The following is a 25454-nucleotide window of genomic DNA, read 5'->3' as shown; positions in this document are numbered from 1 at the left end:
TTGGTAGACATCCACACCTCCCTCCAAAAAACAACCACCACCAAAAGCCCATAAGAAACAAAAAACCCACTCACGATCACTCTAAGCAAAAAGAATGAATCAATAAAAATGAAATAAAATTATTAGTCAGCAAGATTATCAGCACCTGGGCTGCTCACAAGTTTTAATTATTTAAAAAACAGAACCACTTCCCTGTTGCAGCTTCTATCTCTCACAAAACCTAGGTGTGGAGCCCAAGGGCACAGTTACACATACATTTATTTAAACAACAGTCCCGAGCTGTTTCTGTTTTCTGTTTCTCCTATCCCTGTAACCTACAGCAGTAATTCACACGGTGTCTCAGCCCCTCTTCCACTGAACAACTGTAACAGACAGATCCTAGTTGAAAACAAACCTGTCTGCCAAATTATTTTTCCAACAAAACAGCTCCTGAATTCTTCTCATGGCATAATAAAGAAGGACAAAGCAAAGTAGCTGCTGCTCAAACTGGCATTGCTTTCAAAAAAGTACATGTGTCAATACACCTCAGGAGTTCCAGAGACTTTTATAAACCTTTTCCTATGCAAGCAGAGGATGAAATTGATGGTGGCATATTAGCTCCAAGCCAAGCAGTTACTGCCTCTGCTGTGCATTATGCATTCCTTGCCCACCATTTATCTCTGAGATTTTTCAGTGTTTCTATTCAGCAGCATACTGCTCAAAGCCTTTATTTGTGCTACTTTATGCTGACTGCTATGCTGCTTCAAAGGACTGCATGCCAGAATAACTGAAAACCCTGTTATACACAGCTCAAATAAAACAACTTTCCTGGCATCCCTGTGCCATGGGATTAAAACCATCTACCTGATCTGGAGTCAAGCAAGAAGGGACTTTAAATCAACTGTAAGATAAACTTAAGTATGGTCAAAAGGATATTTGGAGAAAGACACAATCCTCATTATGTGAGCTAAAAATTCTATGGTGAATCCCTAAGACTCACACTTCAGGCAATTTAAACCCTGGCTATTAAACACTCTATTTTGAATGGTGTAAGACATGCTAAGTGTAACACTTTCTGCCCAGACTTTGCCAAACCCACCCAATTTCAGAAATGATACAATCCTGAATCTCCAAAGCCTTCCACGCAGCAAATTCTGAACATGCAACAGAAAATTACCCTGAACATTGACAAATGTGTAACATCTTCCCTCCCACTTTCATCTGGAAAGAAGTATTATGAAAATGGTGCTTAGAGGACACAGCAGAGATATCTCCTCAGTATGTTGTGCTTCTAAGGAGGTAAACCTCTAGCTTTAGTTCTTGAAAAATTAACCACACGGAGATCTTCGAATCATCAGCTTTAGATCAAGAGGTGGTTTTGTAGCTGCATGGCAAAGTTCAGTTCTCAAAAGGAGAGGCTAACAGAAGACTGGAACCAAAAGCTGCAAATGAACTATGGAGTGAGAATCCAGCAAACTGAAAAAGAATCCTGGAGTACTGCAGCATGATGTGCTATCTGGGGACCCTCAACAAAATAAAAGCTCTACCATGGCTAAATACTACAAAAGAACAAAGCATTTACACATCCGAATGCACAGAGTGGTCAAAAAAGCCCAGAGAAGTGAATATCACCTCTAAGAAGGAGGCAGAAAGCACAAGTCATGTTTATCATAAACAGCAGTAACAGGAAAGCACAGGAAAAAAGAAGGAAGAATAGATTTACGCTGTTCCAAGAAACATTGATCCCAGCTCCAGACACCCTAGATTGACCCACTTGTGCTTCATATAATCATCATCCATATAACATGATGCATTCACTAAAAATCACTCCTGCTTATATTGTTGCTGAACATGGCCAAGTATGTGCACAATAATACTCAGACAAAATGTATGGCTTTAATACCTAATATTATTTAGAAGAATGCAATGAATTTCCAGCCTTACACAAGAAGGAAAGAAAGTACACTCACCTTATCTAGACAAAATTACCTTTTCAGAAAATAATGCACTGCCATATTGAACATTACCATGCAATCACCACAAAAAAAGTATTTTAAAAATATTTCAAAATCATTAATTTCATTACTTTTGTGCCATTTAAACTTTTTACAGAACACATACCATCTATCCATAACAGTGAAAGCAGATAAACTACAAAGTTTGCCACATGTACACTTCTAAACCCAGAAACACTGTTTAACAATGCAGTATAGCAGCTGAACCATATATACATCTCATTCTTCCCTCAACACTAAGCATTGTTTTAAAAGTTCCATTATGTTGTTCCCGTAGACCAGAACCATCTTGTGCAGATGTTTTTGCACACATTAATGGTAGTTAAGTATTTCGTACACTGCCTGCCAAAAAGCAAATGGTATCCTGGGCTGCATGAGATAACATTGCCAGGAGGTGCAGGAAGATGAGTGATCCTTCCCTTCTGCTCCACACAGCTAATGCCACACCTGGAGTGCTGGGTCCAGCTCTGGGCTTGTCAGTGTAAGACACATGGACACACCAGAGAGTTAACAAAGGGCCACAAAGATGATCACGGGACTGGAACATCTCTCCCAGGAGGAGAGACTGAGACAGCTGGGACTGTTCAGCCTGGAGAAGATAAAGCTCATGGGGAATTTTTTTTAATGTATGCAAATAACTGAAGGGAAGGTCCAAAGAGGATGAAGACAGGCTCTTTTCAGTGGTGCCCAGTGACAGGAACAGAGGCAATGGACACACTCTGAAACACAGGAGGTTCCCTCTAAACAGCTCACTTTTTACTGTGAGTGTGACTAAGCACTGGAACAGATTACCCAGGTAAGTTGTGGGGTCTCCCTCCTTGGAAACCATGCAGAAATGGCCCTGGGCAGTCAACTCTAGATGGCCTTTCTTTAGCAGGCTGGTTGAGCCAGATGACTTCCAGAGGTCCATTCCAACATCAACCACTCAATAGTTTAGTCCATACAAGAAAATTCAGTGCTTTTTACACCAATTTGAATAAATCATGGGTGTTGTTTTAGCTGACTTGTCTATATTTAAAGTTTGGATATCACCCCAAAATAAATTAATTCCAAAATATATCACTACTAAGGAATAAGTAAGTTAGTTAACTGTCTGAACAAAAGGCAAGTATGTGTTCCTAAGGAGGTAAGATCACTAGCTTTAGTTCTTGAAAAATTAGTGGCTGAGGTACCTGCTAACTGAAAGCTATGCAGTGTTATTCCAGTTTAGAAAAAGGGCATGATTGAAGATGCAGGAATCAATGTATCTGTTAGTCTAATCTCAGTTTCTACAAAACTGAGCATCATAGAGAGCATACTAGGTACTACTGAAAGGCTTTGAAAGAACAATGAGATCATCAGACATTGTCAACATGGGTTCACAAAGAGAAAGTCCGTTTAATTTGATACCTTTCTATGATAAGGTCACACAGCTATAGTGAATAAAAAGTAGTGGGTACTGGTTTTCAGTTAAGTAAGGCTTATGATGCTGCTCCTCATGGCATCCTTCTGCAAGATGAGTGAATACACAGTGAGCTGCAGGCTGAAGGGCAGCGCTCAAAGGGTTGTAGCAAATGGGGCCACATCTGGCCAGTGACCTGTCACCAGTGATGTATCCTCAATTCTAGGGCCAGTTTTGTTCACTACTTTTATCAATAATCTGGATGCAGGAATTGAAGGCATCATTAGTAAAGTTCACTGAGGATACCAAAGTGGGAGGTGCTGTTTGAACGAAAAGACTTGAAGAGGGATTTGGACAGAATGGAGGAGCACTGGGCAATGATGAACAGGATGAAACTGAAAAAGCCTGAATGACAGATTCTACATCTAGGATGGAGTAACACAGGGACGAGCAGCCCTGCAGAAAGGGATCTGTGTGTGCTGGCCAGCAGCAGGCTCAGTAGGAGCCAGCAATGCACCCTGGCAGCCCAGAGGACAAACTCCTTCCTGGGCTGCATGCAACTCAGCCTCACCAGCCAGTCACAGAGGTGACTGCCCTGCTGTGCAGCCTTGGTGTGGCCTCACCTTGAGCTCTGTGTGCTGCTCTGGGCCCCACAGCTGAAGAATGAGGGTAAAGGATGAGAACATGTCCAGAGGAGGAGAAATACTGATTTTTTTTTTTTTTTTATGTGACAAAAAATAACACTCAGTTCTTCTTTACATCATGGAGACTAGCTGACATACCAACTAAAGCAAATCTGATGGAATTTGGGGAAATAAATGCAGGCAGACACACTTCTTTAGCCTACCAATTGTTGGAAGTAATAAGGGACCAAAATATATAAAAACAGATCCAAAGCTCCAACAAACATTTATTCACAAAACCTCAAATAAACTCTTAAAATCCACATCAAAATGTTTCCTAATTACGTCTCCTCCCTTCTTTAAATCAGAATCTGTCCTCATAAGCATGGTTAAAAGTCGCTATATAGGTAGCATACAAACATCTAAGTACAGAACCAGACCATTACATGTTTTGTCACAGCACACAACTATATCCAATACTCTAGTTCTAGAAGTAGTTTGATATTGACATACATGCAATGCCATTGATAATCACCACACAAAACAATTAAAAGAAACAAAACTATTTCATATAAATATAAAATTACGTTCCAGTCAATGTTGCTATCCTGATCTATATGTATGGTTCTTACACTATTCTATTCCTGATCAATCTATATGGGCAGTATTTTTCTGTAAAAAAGTTGGTCTAATTTATTCTGAGCTTTTACATGCACAGCATCATTCTTTCATCAGCACAGCTCTATACTTTGCACCTTAGTATAATTTTAGTCATAATCTTTCTGCTTAGTTTCTAATTTCTGTTCACATCAAGATCTTCACTTAAAACCTTGTGGAACATTTATCTGTTTGGTATCTTTGGCTAGCTCTAATCCTGTATACTGTCCCTTTGACAGGTTGGCACTACCTTCTAAATAAGAGTCAGCCATGGAGCAGCTTCCAATCCTTCACCATCAAAACCACATGCCACCACAAAACCAGATTATATATTAAAAAGAACGTGAATGATAAAGATAAGCAACTCTACAGCCTACATAAAATACATTAGACATGAAGCCAATCTTAAAAATTCAAATCTGGAGCAAAGCAGCAAACTCTAGTGTTCCACATCTATTAGGAGACTGTAATAGACATCTAGTTCAGATATTTATATCTAACTGGCTGTGGATGCCACACACAAGAGGGACTGAGGGGTGCATTTATCCAGTCCATCACACACCAACAAATCCATGCAGCTGTTGGGACAACTCATCCACAGGTTCTCTTGCACATATTCTCCTTCCTGAGGCCCCTCTAAGGGGGTCTGGGTCAGCTGAATTGTTTTAACTAAGTCAATTCCCAGCTGCTCCTTTTACACTAATACATGCACATTAAATTTGATGCTTCCAGGAAGTATCGGATTACTGCATCTAAACACTCTGATTAGGTTGAACACATCGGGTAGGTCCACTCTCATGGCAAATAAAGGAGCCATTCTTCCACCAGAAGCTATGAAGCTCGAACATTTCACATCCTATCATCATCACAACACCTCTCCTATTCTTCATTTACAGGAAGACAAGGCTGGACTAACAAAAAACCCAAGATGCAGGAGAGATGGGCAAACAAGTAGGGAAGAAGAGATGACAGTTCCCACAATACCCTTCCTATTTGTAGTATTTGACATCTAACTTAGGAATTAGGCAAAAATCTTCAGAGAGAGAAAGAGTTGTTAAAGTTACAGTTCTAGCCCGAAGCCAATCTTAGATTTTAATTCTCACTATGTAAAATTGTTTTCCTTGAGCCTCCCTTTCAGGGTAACTAGACTTCTTTTTCTAAGCAGATCAGTATGCTATGAGTAAAGATAGTGCTCTTCAAAGAAAATCACAGCCTCTGTCTTGGAGTAAAGTACCAAATCATGGCATTATTTAGGACAACAAGGTTTGGTCTAAATCTGCCAGGTAATCTTCACTTAATCCTATATTATCTAAGGAGACACCTCAATATTACAGTAATGGATAGAGTAAGAACTCACCAGCATAAGACCCAAGCTGCATATAAAATCATACAGAAAATATGTTGCAATAAATATAACAACAAATATTCACTGTACAGGTGATGATCAGTGTTAGTATTTTTTAAGATTTGTTTTTCACTATATAATCCCAGTAACACAACTTTCATAATATTTCTTGAATATAATATGCAAAATCCTCATCATATTTTTCCTTTAAATTAGCATTTTTGTACTGGGTAATCAAAGATAGTGCTAACACATCACTCTTCTATATGGAATTTGAAAATTATTACAGCCTAACAGCAGCATAAAATTATCTAAAACATATCTAGCTCATAGGAAAAACTATTTCAGGAAATCTCATGCTTAACATTAGCTAACATTAATACATAGACACAGATCAAGAACTGACCAGAATATGGAAGTCGGACTCTTCATCCCTTCATTACCAAGTTCCAGCTTCCTGTAAGATATCTATAAAGTACTGAACAAGATGTTGAGCACAACCTTAGAAGTAAAGCAGAAAAGTACAGAACCTCTTCAGCACTGTACTAAATTCAGATTTTAACTATGATTCAGTGCTTTGGCATGTCTACACACAGCTGTGATCAGCACCAATGTAGTTAGTTTTGTTGTGCAAAGTCCTCTTCTGACAAGAATAAGGTCAAGAGCTACACTGGAAGACCTTAACACAGGTCCACTAAAACAATGTAACTGTATGCCTTTCTAACAGGAAGCACCTATCTGAGTTGTCACTGTTCAAAACCAACTTTTCCATGGTAGGGAACATATTCATGCATAGATGACGTGGCTCACAAACTACACACCTCTCATACCATCCCCACCGGGTCTGACAGCATCACCAAGAGTGACCTTGCACAATCTTACAAGCCAACAAAGAGCTGGTTGAGCATAAAGGGCAACCTCCTAGAAATATGAAAACAGTCTTTCCTGGCAGGCAAGGTAAGTAAACACAGCAGGAGGCCATCTTGAGCAAACTAAGAACTCATAACTGAGCTGAAGTGTAAAAAATAAGGCAGCAAAGCACAGAAACAGATTACTAAACAAAAATAAAGAAGCACTGCCTTGATAATAAAGAGCTGAATTACAAAGGCCAAGAATAGGGTGGACTTAAATCTGGACAGCAAAACAGAGGACAGGAAGAAGATTGTATGGTCTATATGAAGGAAAAATAAAGAAAATTAAAAATAAACACAGAAAGATTTTGTGTTGAGTGGTCAATCTGTTGACAAGCTATGCAGAAATCTCCCAAACATGTTCCTTGCCTAACTCTTTAGTAGGGTTTCTCTGACTCAATTATCTCTGCCTAGTAGCAAAATGGAAAAAGTTAGGAATTATTCTAGTAAATTGGACAAATACAAGTCCATGAGAACTGGTAAGATATATCCAAAGGTGCCAAGGAGCTGGCTTACGTCAACTCAATGTTATCTCTCATCAACTTTAAAAGGTTTTAGCAATCAGGGTATCCCCTACAATACCATCATCTTCAAAATGGGCAAGAAGGACTGGAGGTACTACAGGCTGATTAGCTCATTCTCAGGCCCCAGGACATTATGGGGTGAATCCACAGAGAAGTTAATTTTTAGACACATAAACAATAAAACATGACTGAAAACAGCCAGCATAAGTTGACCAGAAGGAAACGATGCTAAATTAACCTGGTCACTTTCCTATGAGGATGAAGAGAAAGCTAAGGATGTCATTTTGTTTGACTTTACCAAGGCTGTTGGCAGTCTCCAATACATGCTTTTAAGTAAATCTGGGGAATCACGGAGAAGATGTGGCAGAACAATCAGCTGGACTGCCAGGCTCAGCAGTGGTTCAAAATGTAACCAAGAGCCAGCTATAAGCAATGTTCTCAGACTGATCATAGGGTGAATACTCCCAACATCTTGATCAACAACCTGAATAATGACCAAGAACACAACCCATCATGGTTTGTGGATGACATGAAACACGGTGGAAGCTGCCAATACAGAAACAGATAGGGCAGGGCTGCCATGTAGAGGGATCTCAACAAGCTGGAAGAATTAGCTTCACAAAAACAAATACAGTAGTTCAACAACGGCAGAGTCCCACACCAGGAGAGAACCATCCCATGCCATGACCAGTATGCACTGAGAATCCCGTGTGGCAGGGAAATTCCACCAGAAAAGGTTCTGGGTGGCTCCAGAAGACAAGCTGAACATCAGTCAGCAACATCAGCAATACACCCTAACCATAGACTGGCCTTCATTGGGAAAGCACAGTCAGGTCAAGCAAATATCCCCCTCTACTTAGCATTTGTGAACACAGATCTGGAACACAGTGCCCTGTTCCAGGCTGCTATAAAAGAAAGGCTAACAAACTGGAGAGTCCAGCTAGAACTGGACTAGAGGAGCTAAAACAAGCCAAAACAATCCTCACTGAGCATTCAAGAAGAAATAAAAGTTAACAGGGCTGAAGAAAGAGACTGTTGAGTCTCCCACTTTTCAGATTGTTAAACTGATCTGAACAAGGTCCTAAACACTAACTGGAGTTCCTTCCTTGGAAAAGTAGATTCACCTAGCTGACTTCCAGAGGTCTCTTTCAAATTAAAATTATCACTTACTTATTCCCAACCAGTGGCACACTGTTCACCTCCTTCATTACCATCTCTAAAATAAATGTCCAAAATCAAAACAGCAGCCTTTCTTTTACCTGAAGCCTTTCTACATTTCATCCACTTCCTCACCACAAAAATATATAGCAATAAGCCCATCTAAATTTTAAAGACTCTTTTATTGTAAAATAAAATATACATGGAAGACCGTAATGAAACTTGGCTTAACTCCTTGAATGGAGAAAAAATTTATTGCCCAGATTATAACTTTATATGCAGAGAGGTTGATTCCAACTGGAAATACATTAAAAATTCAACTGATATTTCTATCTCTCCAAGGCAAACAATGATGGGGTTCTTTTCAGAGGAAAGAGCAGTGTGGGGAGGCAATAAGATTAAACTTCCACACCTTATTAAAATAGAAATAAGATTTTGTGTGTTTTGCAATGCAAGCTAGATACAGGGTACCAGTAGATGACTGATGAAACATTCATTTAAACAGCTATCTTTTATTGCAAGATTTTATTATAAATCTCTTCATATTCTATGTTTACATAATCATTTTATTGTTTGAACAACTTAAAACTGGTACTAACTGCAAATTATTTACAATAGGGGAAAAAAAGCTGCTGCTTGCGTTGAATAATTTTAACAATCTTTTATTTGAAAAATCATTAGCAGCTCAAGTGACTGACTTCAAACCACAGGTGCAGCTTCTGCTATTCTCCCAGAAGTTCCAGATTTGTCTTCTAAAACATGGGTAAGGAGACAAAGGAGATCTGTTAACTGTGCAACTAACTAGTTTGTTCAGATCAGAAAAAATCCTCAACATACCATAGTCTCTCTCATCTTTTAGCAGTGACCTGACTGCAAAGAGATCATTAGCAAGTATAAACATTGTGAAACCCAGCAAATACAGCCATTAGAAATGAAGTAGTATTTTGTAAGCTTTCTTCCAAGGACACTTTTTAAACAGAAAGTGAACTACATGATGTTGAGCATTTCAGTATTACAAGGCTAGTCTTAAGACTGCCCACAAAATGAACTCCAACTTTGTATTCACATGTAGGAAACTACAGAAATCATCCAGGAGTCAAATTCTTCTTAGAACTGACTTGCAGATGTTCATGGCACAAGTTAACAGCAGTATTTCTTTTAATGGAAAGAGGAAGGTCAGATAAAGTTTAGGGAGAGATAATTGTTAAAGTATTTTACAAATAAACACAGGACATGTAATTTAATAGCATATTAGTCCTCACTGAGTGAGCATGATCTGCTAACACTGTAGAAAAAGGGGGAAGAGAGGACAGTTAGTGTATCCCATAGCACATTTACCAGGTGATGCTGCATGGCCAATCTTTCTTTTGAAACTTCCCAATTCTGAATGCTTTTGGCCAACTGTAGTTGCATGTAATATATACATAGTTATTTTGAAAATGGATGAATACCAGTGTAGCTCCAGTTTCCTCTTCTTTCATAAAAATTAGCCAACACATAACATGCACCTTATTTCTGGCTTACAAAGATTTTTAGCTCAGGGAGAAAAGTCATTTTCCTGAGCAAATTTCCAAGCAGATAAATACAGTTTAATGCAAGGTTGAAAGAAAAGTCTATCATTCTGAGAGTCAGACAGTACAATCCATTTTTTAAGGAACGTACAATGTTACTTTAAAGAGCTAAGTAAAAATATTTCCCAGCATTTATATAACAGTTAATCATTCAGAGCCATAGTAAGGATTTTATTAGACAAGCACTGAATAATCTCAGCTTTGCACTGTAGAAGCTAGTATAAGCTTTGTAAGGCTAAACACAGAATAAGGCAACAGGACATTTATGATCAAGTTCTTTCCTCCTTTTCCTGAACCTGGCTGCAGAGAAAAGTAATTTAAGAATGTTGGCCTAAAGATATGTGTTGCTCTGAATAGCAACACAGCTGAGGAGTCCATTGAGTCAATTCATCACTGGAAGGCCCACCGACAGAAGATGGTCAGCAGCACAGCCAGGTTGGACTTGTCCATGGACGTCAAGATCAGATAAGCAAGTGAGCCAGCACAGAAGGAATTTCAGTCTTTGTGTATGGACTGTCTAGGTATTAATTAGGCCATGTGGGCTCAACTGAGGAAGTTATACTGAGATACAGATGCTACTTAAACTACAAGAGGTACTAGGCCCTAGATAGCTGCTTTACAGCTAATAATCACATGAACTTCATTGGAGCAAAGGCCTACAAATTGGAAATACTTTAACTGTGAAATTACTGAGAAACGTAACTTCTTAAAACTGCAAAACAACATCTTTATGAGCAAAATGCCTTTAGCCCAGATAACAAGATTTACCCTGAATCCCCATGGTAATATACAGAGAAAGCAAATCCAGTAGGACATTTAAATACAGCTTCCAGAGATTTGGATTCACTGTTCACTTGAACTACTGGAATTTAAACAAATCAAAGAAAGTAATTAGCTAAGAAAACATGGCAGAAGCTAATCATTAAGAGTACATGAGACATTATATATGTAACTGATAAACTGGCATGTAAAGGAAGTAATTTTAGATAAAAAAACCGCACAATCTCTGGGCCCAACTGCACAGTACCTGCGCAGTTATCCTTTCCTGCACTTGTTACTGACAATACTGACCCAAATAAGACTGGTTTGTCTGATAAACCTACAACATAGCCACTACCTGGTTTCAATCAGTTGAATTGGGTCCCTGAAAAGTCAGGATTAGAATGACTTAGTTAATTATGATCAGTGAATGAGCAAATGCATCCTCAATAATCATTTGAGAGACAAGCTTGGTTGTGTGTAAATATATTCCCCTATGTTAAGAGCAGCCAGTGAGTGTTGCTTCACACTGTAATTATATCATCTATTGACACTGAAAGTCAGTCTCGTACATGCTCTTCCTTCCCCTTCCGCACTGCGCATTCCTTGCATCGCATCAAGCCACTGCTCTGCCACAGTAAGTCCAGACTGAGCTCATGAGGAGGTGGGAAGGACAGAACAGAGAGGAAGTTCCCCCATTATATCATCAAGCTTATCAAAGATCACCCTGCAGCCACAGACAATCACTGCATCTGAGGCATGGAAAAGGCAGGAGGAACACATCAGTCAGGTTGGAGGACAACAGCAGAACTGCCCTTCCTGGCAGCAACCCACAGTTTGAATGCGTAAGATACATGTACCTCCCAAACCAGTCTCCGAGAAAGGTAGACAAAAGCTTTGCTGCCCAGGACATATGTAACACCACACCTCATGCTGCTAACAAGCACCATGGATTTGCTGAAGTGCTGCTGATCTGCCTGGCACACTAGGAGACTCCAGCCAGAATTGCGAGGGTCCATTTAACTCCAAATTAATGGCTCGGGCCTCTTGGACAAGAGCCTGCTCTTGCTAAGCTGAAAACTTCTCCATATGAATAGGCTCCAAACAGTCACTAAAAAATACCCTAACTCCCTAACTTTGGATTCTGTTTCCCTTGGTTTTGGTCAACCAGAACAGTAGAAAAAAGTCCAGTGTTGTTCACTTTCTAGACAAACAAAATTTTTGAAAAAATAGGGAAACCACAAAAACAGAAGATGATCAAAAATTCTTAGTTTTAGAGACAAACAACAAAGGCAAATACATATCAACATTTCCTCCCCAAACAGGAGGAGAAATCTACCTTTTTCCTATGACAACTTAATAATGATCCTAGAATCATTTAAGTTAGAAGAAACCTTTAAGATAAAGTCCAAATGATAATACTAATGGCCACTGCACTAAAGGGTTCTCATTTCAACTTTCTCCATTTCTTTTCCTTAAATATGAAGAAGCAGGAAAGAAACTTTTCCTTGGCCCAGCCACAGTCTTCATTTGACAAGTTAGGAAAATTACAGAATACATAACTCTACGTGTCTGACTGTATTCAGTAAATATTCTGATAAAATAAGAAACAACTCTCTCCTTGTTTGCAAGTGAATATATTTATTTTCTTATTACAAAACCATTTCTTAGTTCCATTTAATGAATAAATAAATAAATAAAATGTAAAGTAATCAACAGAATGCTCAAGTAGTTTAAGCAGCCTCATTCCAGTATTCCCATCACCCAGTTTGAGTGATGAGGCTGCTGTTCCACAAAGAGCAAGAGAATTCAAACATATCCAAAGCTTCTCTGCCTAAATCTTCAAAAACGTACAAGACAGAGGCATAGCAAGGGAGAAACTGAGGAGTTTGCTCTGCTTATTTTTTTGTTATAGGCACTAGAACACTCCCTATTCTACACAAGGACAAAAATTGTGGTAGCCTGCCTGAATGTAAGTACATGCCAAGTAAACTGTGATAGCTGTCTGCTTCACTTTCACAGAGCTCTGAAGCAGACACACTTCCTGCTCCAGTCATTACCTATTTGGGTGCACAGTCATTTTTTCCTGGTCTTATTTAGCTGCCTTAGAAAATCAACTCTCACCACCTACAAGAACTTCTATAACTATACTGTGACCCTCATCTTCATGTGCAAAGAAAAAATTTTTGCTTTGCATCTACTGTGACAAGTGATCTCTTGTTTTGTAATAAACAGTAACATACCTACATCTTACTTTCTTGGTGCTATGCATGGTTTTCAAAACCTTTCACCATGTCTCTCCCTCAGGTACCTCTTCCCATCACAGAAATATCCAAATGCATCTGGGTATCTGCTTCTAGAGATGTACTCTTTACTTCTGATCACCCTTGTTACCCTCTTTAACTTCCATAATTCTGCTGTGTCCTTGGTACCACTGTAACCTCTGACAACCACTTTACTTATTCAATTATTTCTAAAAGTTAAGCTCAACTCCTCATAAATCTGAATATAAAGACTTTGCCTTCCTCATCAAGTTGAATGTATTTCTTGACATTTAGTTGAGCTTACTTTCTCAGTACCACAAAGCCTTTCAAGTCTTTGCCAGTTTCCACCACTAGGAATATAACCTCTCTCATCAGTATTTCTACCCTCTTTCTGCAACAGGATAGCACAGACCCATGCAGTAGGCCAAAACACCCTCTTTCTTATATTTAAAACAATTACCCACCTGTGACAGAACTTCCCATTTACTCCCAATTACAGCTGTATTTGCTTGAAAAGCCTTTGGTGTGAAAGTCTGTCCATAAACATTTCAGCACATCCAGCCAACTTTACACCAGCCAGCATTAACTGTGTCCTTACCAACTCCTTCACAGAACTCTACAAGCCATGTACTCCACGACTTGCTTTTATAAAAGCTTTATCATTGGTACCTATGCATTTACTGATTATTCTGTGGCTTAAAATAGATTTCATCCTATTTAATCCTATTAACCTTAAAAAACAGCAGTAGAATATGTAGTCTGTCTGATCATCAGTATGCACTTGCTCCAAGACTCCAATATCCCTTCCCCTCAAATCTTCAATATATCTACTATGTCAATATTCTACAACAGATGTAAGAAAAACTAGATAGCCTGATCTTAAATAAGTACATACACATTCACATGCACACCTTTTTTAAAATAAAAATTCAAGCATTTTCTATCAATGCACAAACAAGTTTGCTTTTTTTTTTTTTTTTTTTCCCTAAATTCTGTCTTAAATGAGTTAAGGTTTGTTTCGTTTTTTTTAAGTTCTGGACTAGCTTGTGCCACTTCTTATTGGAGCTACTGATCCTTGGATAATATACCACAGCAAGAATACCAGTTTTGAAGATTGCATAACTCCAGCAATCTCACATTGGTTTTGGCTTTTCCCCATCACTTCAATATTACAGCAGCCCTGACACAAGCCACCTTTTCTAAAGGGGCTCCCTTTAGTCTCCACATCACCTCCACTTCCTAACAAACCTGTTTCCATTTTCTTTTATGTCTTGTTTCCTAAACATTGCTTTTCTCTCCTTTACTTTCCCCCTCTCCTCCCAGGTAAGGTGCAAGGAACATTTCAGTGAATGTTTACAAAATGTGAAGCCCAGCAAGTAGTGCCACCCAGAGTACTTGCTGGTAAAAAAAGTACCTCATGTTACAGCCTGTTACTGAAAACAATGGATTCAAAGGAATTCAAGGTTGCTTGACACCTACAACAAAAAACTTTTCAGAGAAGCTGTTTCTTAATTAGAACAAACAATGCCTGCTTCCTACAGGCTTCCTCTATATTACTGCTGTTAGAAGTCCATGAAGACACTTCCATACAACCCTCATTTTGGTTCCCTCTCACATTCCTTAGCTGGCATCTCTTCCCCTTCTGGTTCCTTGAGTAATGCCAGTTACTTCTCATGCTCCCTAATTACTGAGTGAGACAATTTTACTCCTGTTTATAAACTATGCAGCTACTAAGTGGCTGCTGACAGACTGTAAGTTGGAAGGGGTAGGGGAAAGAAACCATAGTTCTGCCTTCTACAAAGCAGTAATTTTCAAGAAATTCCCGAGATCTTTGTATTTCAAAATGCATTTGCTTCTGCTGGTGACCACCCCACGGTGGAATGCACAGAGACAGTAGCTGCATGAGCTTGTTTCCTGGGAACCAAGGCACAGATAGGTCCATTGGCATCAGCCAAGATCTTGTCTTGTAACTCCAGCTTTTTTTCTGGCTTCCAATCGCAATTCACAAGTTGATTTTGTAAACTGTTATATATATTTTTAAAAAAAACAACTCACCGTCTTATTACGCAGTCTAATTATGTCTGAAACAGAGCCAGCTCCACAATATTCCATAACAATCCATAGATCTGTGTTCTTAAAGTAGCTGCCATAGTACTTGACAACATAAGGACTAAATGGAAAAAAAGAAATTAGATAAGTAGATGACTTCTTAGTAGAAGGAAAAAAAATCAGCAGCACACCTGTTGTTAAAAACTACTGTTTGACACAGCTAAAGAGAAAGTGCAACCAAATACATTTTAAATCTGTAATCAGCTTAACCAATGCCTTCTTAGAGTAAATTATGGTTACTTAATAGAATTATAAAGGCACTACTATGTATATAAGTTTTCCGCAATCTCAGATACAAACATAGTTTTCCCAAACATCAATCATCTGATAAAAAGCTTTGTTTTTCCCTCCTCTAAGCCCTCTCTTGAATGTTTCTCTTCTTAGAAAGACTGCCTTGTTTTCTTCTCTCCAGAGCAAAATCACATGGAAACTCAACCATGTTTTCCCAGTTTTGCAAGAATGAATTTATTTCAAGCACAGAACTAGACTTTCTTATTAAAGAGAATCTAGTGCTGGTTTGAAGCCTGCTGGATTTGCAAATACTTCTCATACTGAAGCATCGCATGTGAACTGATAGCATTGTCACAAATAGAATGTATTGCTTTGCTACTCATCAGTTTGTCACTTGACTTACTTGGAGTCACTTGCAAAATAAAGGCAGAAACAGGTGTGGTAAACATAAAAAGGATCATCCTTCATAAGTCATTAGATGGTGCATTTAGGGAAATAAAAGACTGAAGGTTTGGGGTGGGGTTTTTTTGCAGGAACTTAAACAAAGAAGGCTACAGTTCGATTGCCATCTATCTCTCACGAAGTCAGGAAGTGAGATACTGAGATTTTTCAGACAGTGGTTTCTCATCAGAACACCTACATTATGGGGTGGAATCAAATACCATTTTGTTTTGAGCAAGGAACTGTGTTTTACGATCAGCATTTCTGGCAGCAACATTCTTCATATAGACAACTGATATTAGAAGAAGAGAGGACCTATGGTTGCCTCCTGCAACTTGACACTATCTTTACAAAAAGACAGGTCAACATTATCAGAAAACTATTTCATTTAAGAGCAACTGTTAGCACTAAATGAATTTGCCTTTTCAGAAGGGAAGGTGCGCCAGTCTCCTCCTAACTAGTCTAAATGTCCACCATTTACTAGCATGACACATTTATCTTGCTCCTTATAAATTCAAGTGATGAAGGCTGTATTACTTCTAAAGAAAACCCACTGATTTTTGTGACCATCTCTTATCAGATTTATACTATGCCAGTATTCCCGGCAACAAGTGGGTATTATCAATCAGAACAAGATGATCTTTTCAAGACATCAAGTGCTGTGCAATCTCAAAACACTGTTCATATTTGCCTGAAGACTGACACTAATAAATTTGATTTTGAAGAGCCCAAAACTCCACAGACAACAGAAATAGCAAAGCAATTTTTGCATCCCTGCACTAAAGCTTCCTCTTCTACAAGATCTGCAATTTGAAGATCTGTGAGTAAGTGTAAGGTAACAATCCACCAGCACTTTTAAAAGACTGTTCACTTTTTGAAAGGGATGTTCCCACAGAAAAAAGGCAGCCAAGAGAATATTCTTCTGGAAGTTAACTGCTAGCCTTTCATCTCCTGCTACGAACATCTTTATCAATCTTCTGAAACAGGTAGACACAGAATTTCACAAAGCCCAAGACATTTAAAGGAAACAGTAACCTTTGGTCTTAACAGTACAAGTAAAGTTAAGCAAGCATGAAGAATTCTAAGCAGAGGCCAGTATTTACTCTTTCAACAGTTTTTGTTATGCACACTATTTGTACTTCCTTCAATCTAAAGTAAGAAGAGAAGGAGGTCCACAAAGTGGTTCCTTTAATTAAAAGGTCTATGTTGGGACAATTTACTTTCCATTAAAAAGTTTGCAGCTGCTCATATTTCAGCTATTTTCACAAGTACAAATACATTTTCACATAGACTCTTGGAACAGAAATGTCATACCTACCTGTCACATTGTTGCATTATAGAGATTTCTTTAATTATTTCTTGAAGATCTGACTCCACAGGGACCTGTTTAATTGCTACAACTTGTCCAGATTCTTTGTGTATCGCTTTAAACACACTACCGTAAGACCTAAAAATAAGGTACAATTTTTTTAAAAAAACAAGGCAAGCTGCTCCCAATTTCCATTATGCACAAAAAGTCACAGAAGCCACACGCTTGCAGAAGTTTGAGCATTTTTCAGGCTGCATAAAAGATCAGTTCTACCAGGATCTCAGGAAAGATGGAAGAATGCTTTGGCAAGACTGCAGAAATTTTTGTCAAGATTTAGAGTTTCTGATTCCATTACAGGTGCAAGTACATTTGCTTTATTAACAACAGACATCAAAAATGCATAAATATATAAGGGAAAGTGTAGACATCTACCAATGCATGCATTTGCTTTAGTAGTAAAACTTGTCTATAGAGGCATTCCTTAGGACATTTACAGTAACTCTCCCTGTAACTTAATATTCCAACATATGCTTTATGTATTGTTTCCCTCTGATCCTATGCCTCTGTAAATAGCTGTACTTACCCTTCACCAAGCTTCTCCAGAACATCAAAGACTTCTTCAGGCTGCTTAGTTAAACTATCTTCACTTAGCTTTTTCAGTTTGCTAAAAGAAAGACAAAAGTTATTTATTTTTGGGAGGGAAAAAGAACTCAAGCAAATTTTCACACAAACCAGCAGACAGAATAAATTATTACAAAGAAAAATATATTCCAATGAAAACAAAATACTTAATATGAAACTGCAACAAAATTTTAATTTTAATCAGCTATCATATAAGATTAATAAAGTGATGACAATTTTTGTCATTATCACTTTCCCATTCATGTTTGCTCAATTCAAAGCAGCATGGGACCAATTCACTCCTCAAACTACTTCCTTTGCTGATATAGAAACAGGCAAAGAATACAGGAAAGTTTACCTTCCCTCAAGAAACAGTCAGCATGCAAACACACGCCCATTACTGCTTAGAGGATGCCACACTGTTCTCTATTTACAAACCAATCCTTCACCCACATGAGGTATTCAGTTTCTAAATTGCACCCCTCATCAGCCAGTGAATGACAGTATTAAAAACAGAAATCTGAAGTCAAGATGATTCCGAGAGCATATGATAGCACTTCCCAGGTAGCAGCAGAAGACTGAAATTGCAAAAGCTGAGTACTGTAAGAGCTGTTGGGGCAGCTTCTCTTGCATCTTTGCAAATGCACATAGGGACAGGATGCAACAAATCTCTAATTACATAACACCACCATATTTGCCCTCAGTTCTCTCTCACACAGTCTCAAATCACTCAGTAACACCCTATGATTTCTTCTAGCATTTTCACCCTCCTTTTACTACCATTTTTTGTCCTCTACAAGTAGTCCTAGCATTTCCCTGGTCTCTCCCAGCTATACAGGCTCGCAGATTCCTGGCAAATCTCAAAACACAGCTTGGCTGCAAGCTTGCACTAGAGCTAACAGTGAACACAGCACAGGAAAATATAACCACACACATTGCAGCAGGGACCAGTGGCTGCAAGACGTAAATCCTTCACCGTAAAGTTATAGGGAATTCTGCTGCAAGACTGAAGTAACAAGGTGACTCTACATGACAGCCAAGGGTACTAATAAAGTAGAAGATGAGCTGAAGAAAAGCTGGTGCTGTAATGTTAAATAGAGTCAATGTATTCCAGATGCAGGAGGAGGAAAGGGAAATAAAAAAAGGAAACTTTGAAGAACAGCAGATCATGGAGAACTTACAGAAGGTAAGTTATCCCACAACACTTTCTAGAAATAAATAGGGGAAGAAAGGAGGGCATGGACAAAAAAGATTGACGAATCTTAATAGTGTAAGAACAGCGATCTGAAGAAAAAAAAACCTTCATATTAGGAGATGCAATTCTGTGATACACAAAATCAATAAAAACTAAAGTGACTGAGTGTTATAGTTTAGAATGAGAGTGAATTAAGAGAAGTGATGTAAAGTTTTTTATGTAACTAACAATCTTTTAAACTACTGGAAAACTAAACACTTTTGTGAAACACACATGTTAAAGATGACAACCTTACTACCTTTTTTGTCCTTCTAATTACCTTTAATAAAATTCTCTTTTGTACCCTTTTAAAGTTTTAAGCCTTCTTTGCCTTTCTCCTAATCCTATCTCACAGCAGAAAGTGAGTGTATTAGTGATTAGCCAGCACCAAACCCCCCGTATTCTGTAGTGCATTAGCCAAAAAAAATCTCAAAATTAAAAAAAAACTTAAATTAGCAAACCAAAACCTCTGCACGAAATTAGTGTTTCTGCCCAGTTTTGAACTGAAACCACCACACTGACCAGTGAGGGAACTCATGAGTCAAAATAGATTTATAATTGCCAACCATCTAAGTAAAAGCAAAGAATTTAAAGTAACTGTAAAAGCACACAAGTCATATGGATTGGTGTTAAACAAGGGACACAAGGCAAGGAGAAGGCACAAGGGTGCACACATTATACACCAAAAAACAATTTCACAGATGTAGCAATTACATTAATACAAAAAGCATCCACAATCAGTAAGGAAAGGTGCATTAACTACAATAAAGACCATGCAGTTTGCTACAGCAAACAGCCAAGAAGCTGGAAAGTCTGTGTCTTTAGGGAAAATAAAACTCTTCACAGCAAAGGGAAAGCAACTTATCAACATGGAGAAAAACAGAAAAAAAAATTCAAATTATGTTCATATTATTCAAGTCGGACAAACATGTTACAAGACCAAATCACACTTAACATTAAGGTAGCTTAATACAAAACCTATTTCCAGTGAGAAAGGTACATGGCCTCAGGAATGTCATCACCAAATACTGTGCTCAAAGCACCTCCCCCGCTCGTCACAAGCACTGTAACAGTACAGATGCTGGGTAAGATGTTCAAGTGATAGTATCAACACCACAGGTCTTTGAATCAACAAAAAATCCTAATGACTCAGACATTCTAATGATTTCTGTTTCTGGATGTTTAAATATTCAGCTCTTGAACTGCAGAACATCAGGTGATATACCCTGAAGGGCTGCAGTGAAGACAGCATTGCTATAAACTCCAGGAGAAACAAGGAAGAAGGTGGCGACTGGTGTAACTGGCTGCAAAGCACCAAGCAGAATACAAGAAGAGACTAGAAATAGTACCTTGTTGCTTAAAAGCAACAATCTTAGGGCAGAGAAACACATCTAAGAGTTCAGCATCAGCTTTTACTGGCAGAGGGAAGGGGGCAAAGTGAAGAGGGGGCAGGAGGCAAAAATGAAGAGATAAATGGCACAAGAGCAATAGGAGAGAAAGACAGAATGTGTCTCACTCTCTCCCTCACTGATTCCCTACCTTCATAACACAAGCATTTAAAACAGAACAAATAAATCAGCACATCCAGGCACTGCTTTACTCTGGCCAAAGCATGCAAGTCCCATACGTCTGTGTATGTATGTATATATATCTCCATATATGAGAAAGTCCAAAGGAGATGCAGAGAAGTTCAGTATAAAACCTGGACAAAGTTGTTCTGAGTTACTTTTTTCTCTAGAATCTAAGTTATCGGGTAGTGATTATGAGCTATTTTAGAGGTCTTCTAGAAGGGAAGCTGGTCCTTAAACCAGAAGGATTAACTAAATTACACTTCTGGGAAAGGCCTGTGAAAACTATTTTCTTGTTCCAAGGTTTAACTTTCACATAACACCTTGTCTCTTAACAAGGAAAACACATCCTAGCAAATAATTATACTTTTATAAATCCAGTTCATACGAGAAAACATTAATTCCTAGTCTGACCAGAATCTTAGATGCCATTGAGTACATCAGAAAAACTCTAGAAAAGGAAAACCTAGTAGGCACTCAATAACAGCATAAAGATCAGAAAAATTTGAACTGCAACACGAAAGAGCAAGAGATTTCCTCCCTAAAAAATGAAAGGAAAAAAAAAACATGACAATAGTACCCTACAGTCTTTATATATAGATTTCACAAAATAAATTGGTGATGTGCTACAGCGGTAGGGATAAAAAATCCTTGAAAGTTCAAAAATCAAACTAAAGCTGGAATAAAGAATAGAAAGCCATCAATGACTGTCATGAGTTACAAAAAACTGGACAGCCGCTCCAAGAAACATGAATATATACAGTTTATTGTGCAGAAGAACTAGCACATTGAAACATTTAAAAAGAATGGCTGGGATCAATTATACTGATATATTAAAAGAGAAGGTAGTAGGAGCAATCACTGCAGTCATCTGAAGTAGAAGTGGCAGGTGGAAGCCTTGGGACATTTGTTCTGCTTCACAGCACTCACACAAGTAGAAGCAAGATTAAGACAGTTTACACCACTGTGCTGTGTACTTCCATTGAGCATCCTGCCAGCAAAGCCCAAACATTTTTGTTTCATCATTTTCAGGAGGAACTTGACAATTGCCAACATGTCCACTGACACACACTTTAAAAAACAAAAACACACTTTTTCACAAACAATTTGTATTCTAATAACAAGTTTTTATTAGAACATGAAAAGGAAAAGCTTCCTTTTTCCACAAAGCCTGAAATGTTGTGTTTTTCAGTGAACATTAAACTCAAGTTTAAAGAAAGGACTGGAAAATCTTCATTAACACTTCCCATGCTTGTTAAGCAGACTTTTATTTGACAGCAACATGCAGGAGATAGGCAAGATTAAAACCTATGTACTTGAGAAAATTCTGTCAATAACTACTTTGGTTTTCCCTTGTATGCAACCTGTATCCTCACATGCGAGCTTGCCAGGGATACAGAAAAACAAAGCAATAACAACCAAGGAAAATCACACCACTAAGAGGCAAATTTTGTAACTATTTCAAGAGTAAATCTCCTTCCTAGTGAGAGAAAAATCTATAAAGCACATCTAAAGTACAATTAAAGATTCAAGATGCAAGAAAACACTGTGTCAACTACTGCACTAATTGTTCAGCATAAAATCAGAAAATCTACTCTAAATTATTTCTAAAATTTAAAATATTCTGAAAAGGAGTCTCCCTTTAAAGTCTGGTGTTAGTGCTGCAGTGCATTAGTCAAATGAAAAAAGTGAATTATTTTGATAGCACCTCCATTGAAAAGTCACAATGGCTTAGAATGTCACTTGGGCATCACCACTGCTGCTTTCTGAAGGGCTGTATTACAGATTTATACAACAGGCAATTGCCTTGTGTGCTTCACTACAAGGAAGTGCAGATAAAACTGCCCTATACCTATGAGGTAACACTGGGATTCTAGGACATCCATGCAGCTTTTTATTGTACATATGAAATTCCTACTAACTGTAAATGGAAATGCATCACAGATATGATGACAATAGATCCCTCTCAGTAACTGCTCCTGTGAACAGGCACCAAAGTAAAGAATTCTAGTGTTCACATCTGTTTTGCCAAGTAAACACAGTCCATTTCATGCCACTACTGCATCCAAGGACAGCACCAAAAACTTAGCCCACAAAAAATAATCTGCATTTCTTCTGCACTTGCAGAAAAAGGGGGTGGCCTAGAATAGTTGAGAATACCAACAACTGGGAAACTGTACAAAACTACCAATAAAGGAAATATTATGCACAGCCATGAAAAATTTGCTTGAAATCTTAAGAAATAACCTCAGTTAATATCTTGCTGAGTTCAAATTTTCCCTCCCACTAAAGAAACAAATCACAAATTTCCAGAAATAAGCTTCAAAACCCATGTGGAATATAAAAACATGCCAGAGTTTAGATATTCCCACATCTAGTTATTTCTGACCAAATCCAAAGACCTAAATATCTCTTTGTTTCAGTTAGGCCAGACACACACCTCCAGCTAGGTAATAAAGTTACAGCAAATGCCACATCTTCCCCAAAACATTTGGGAGGTTATGCTAACTTCTGAGTTTGATTTTCAGTCCTGTTACACCACCAGTTCCCAACGTTTCCACTGCTACTAGCAACATTGATTACTCCCCAGACTTTTCCATTTCTTTTCCTAAATTTGTGCTGGTGCTTGTCCTACTTCCTTCATTTGAGATATGCAGAACTGTCAGCCTGAAAGTACAGCATAGGTCTGTCCCTTCTTACCCCACTGCCTGCTAAAACCACCCTAGATAGCAACTACAAACCAATTCTTTTTCAAAATTTTCCACAGTAGGTACTGTCACTTTATGAGTTATTGGAGAAGTCATCAGATGTTTAAGACTACATTCTTCTCAAGTCTTATCACCCTACAGGAAGTTGTTTTTAAAGATGTTTTTTCTAAATGGGGAACATATAGGTTTTAAAGATTAATGCAAAAACGTATCTAATATCCTTTATCACAAATTTATATTGCGTAGTCCCTAGATTTTTTATTATCAGGAAGCAAAAGTAAAATCAGAGCTCAAAGGCAGTGTATATATATACGTAAACCATGTAACTACATTCTGTACACCACACAACTATGGTCTGTGTATTGTACAACTATATCTTCTTCCAACTGAAATATATGACTAAAATTTAACACAAAGTTATTTTATGCACTAAGAAGTCAAGTGATACATTATTTTTAAAAACGTGCACAGTAATTAATATGACCTGCCAGTCTATATATTTGAGAAAATACATCTACTGTGGGAATATTCCTGGCTTTTACCTCTTCCCACTCCCCGATTTGCAATTGCAACTATGCAACGCCCACCCCCACAAGCATCCATCCCTCCAGCAGCAGAGCACAAGGACACTTTCCAGCGTGAAAAGAGAACTACTCATGTGTGCTCCTGCCACAGACCTGAACCATCGAGTGAGAGACCCTCAGGGCAGAGAGGACTCTGCTCGGCGACCAAGCTTCCCTCACTTCACGTTAAAAATGTTGTTAACTCCAGCAGCCCCCAGGGGCTCGTCTCCGCCGGGGCTGTATTTCCACTGGAGGCTGTATTTCGGAGGATCCACCGTACAGAAGAGCCCTCCCCACGCGAGAGAGCCCTCCGGCCGCCGGGCAGGGCGCAGGGCTCGGTGCCGTGCCTGTCCCACTGCCCCCTCACAGACCCCGGGCCCGAGGCCTCACCCCGGCCGTGCCACCGCTCCTGGCCGGGGAAGGGGCCGCCGGGGAGGGTCCTTACCTCTTGGGCGCTGCCTGCTCCATGCCGTCCCCGCCGCGGCCCCGCAGGGCCGAAGACCGAGCGCCCGGGCCGGAGCGGCCCCGCAGAGCTCCGGAGCGATCTCACAACCCCGCCACAGAGCCCTCAACCTCCCACGGCCGCGCTCCGGCTGCCGCCACTACCGCTACCTCCGGCCGCGGCGGGGAGCCGCCCCCCCGCGCCGCTCATTGGCTACAGCCGCGCCACACCGGCGCTGATAGGGTGGCGTGGACGTCGCTCAGAGCGGCGGCTGCGAGAAAGCCCCGCCCCCCGCGAGGCAAGCGGGCGCTGCCGCGCCGGCGGGAGGGGAAGATCATGGACGCCGCGGCGCTGCCGAGCTCCCGGCATGCCCCGCGCGGCTACGGCCCGCGGGGCACGCCGGGAGGTGTAGTCCGCCCGCGGGGCGTCCCCGCGAGCCGGGCTGTGCGAACCGGCACCCCCGCGGCGCCGTTCCGCTCCCGCGCTCCGTCCCCGGCTCTGCGCTGCGCCGCCGGGCAGGGCAGCCCCAGGCAGCTCCGCCGCCCAAGGGCGGCCCTTCCCCCGCGGCCGCCCCGTGGCCTCGGGCAGCGCTGCCGGGCGGCCGGGCGTTCCACCGCCTGCGTGCGCCGGGCGAGGCGGCGGCGCCGCGGGCAGCCCCCGCCTGGGCGGGCGGCCGGAGCAGCGCTGAGGGGAAGCCCCGGGTCCGGCGCGGCGGCCGAGCCGCTCCCCGCTGCCACCCCGGGTGGCACGGGCAAGCTCCTGAGGGGAAAAGGGCCGGCGCTTGGCCCTTGGCTCTGTGGTGCCAAAGCACACAGGGTAGCCTGCGAAGCAGGGAAGCTGTCACGTAATTAATTACTCAAGCAGCAGGTTTCAGGCTCCAGAGCACCATGTGACAGCTGCAATTTCACCACCTTACAACTTCGACTTACGTGCTTGAATCAGATGGATCCAAGTAGATGTAACCAAGTCAATACAAGCAAAGCTGACTTGCTCAAGCCAAATTCTATATACTTTCCTGACAGTAGGTTTATTTGCCTAACT

General features: G+C 40.0%; 1 protein-coding gene across 2 annotated transcripts in view; it reads right to left on the bottom strand.

Moving 5' to 3' along the window:
* Positions 1 to 24592, bottom strand: part of STK3 (serine/threonine kinase 3) — a 173351-nt gene extending 148759 nt beyond the window's left edge. For both annotated transcript variants that reach the window (XR_013339874.1, XM_021529418.2), the window contains exons 1-4: positions 24417 to 24592; positions 17861 to 17941; positions 17287 to 17415; positions 15243 to 15357 (exon numbers count right to left, since the gene is read on the bottom strand). Coding sequence is in view for 1 of the 2 variants with exons in the window: in XM_021529418.2 (XP_021385093.1) it covers positions 15243 to 15357; positions 17287 to 17415; positions 17861 to 17941; positions 24417 to 24439 (348 nt within the window). In the remaining variant the exon portion in view is untranslated. The remainder of the gene's footprint in view (positions 1 to 15242; positions 15358 to 17286; positions 17416 to 17860; positions 17942 to 24416) is intronic.
* Between the last annotated feature and the right edge of the window lie 862 nt (positions 24593 to 25454).

The sequence above is a fragment of the Lonchura striata genome, chromosome 1 (assembly GCF_046129695.1).
Source record: "Lonchura striata isolate bLonStr1 chromosome 1, bLonStr1.mat, whole genome shotgun sequence".
Lineage (NCBI taxonomy): Eukaryota > Metazoa > Chordata > Aves > Passeriformes > Estrildidae > Lonchura > Lonchura striata.
This window is presented reverse-complemented; position numbering and strand designations above follow the sequence as displayed.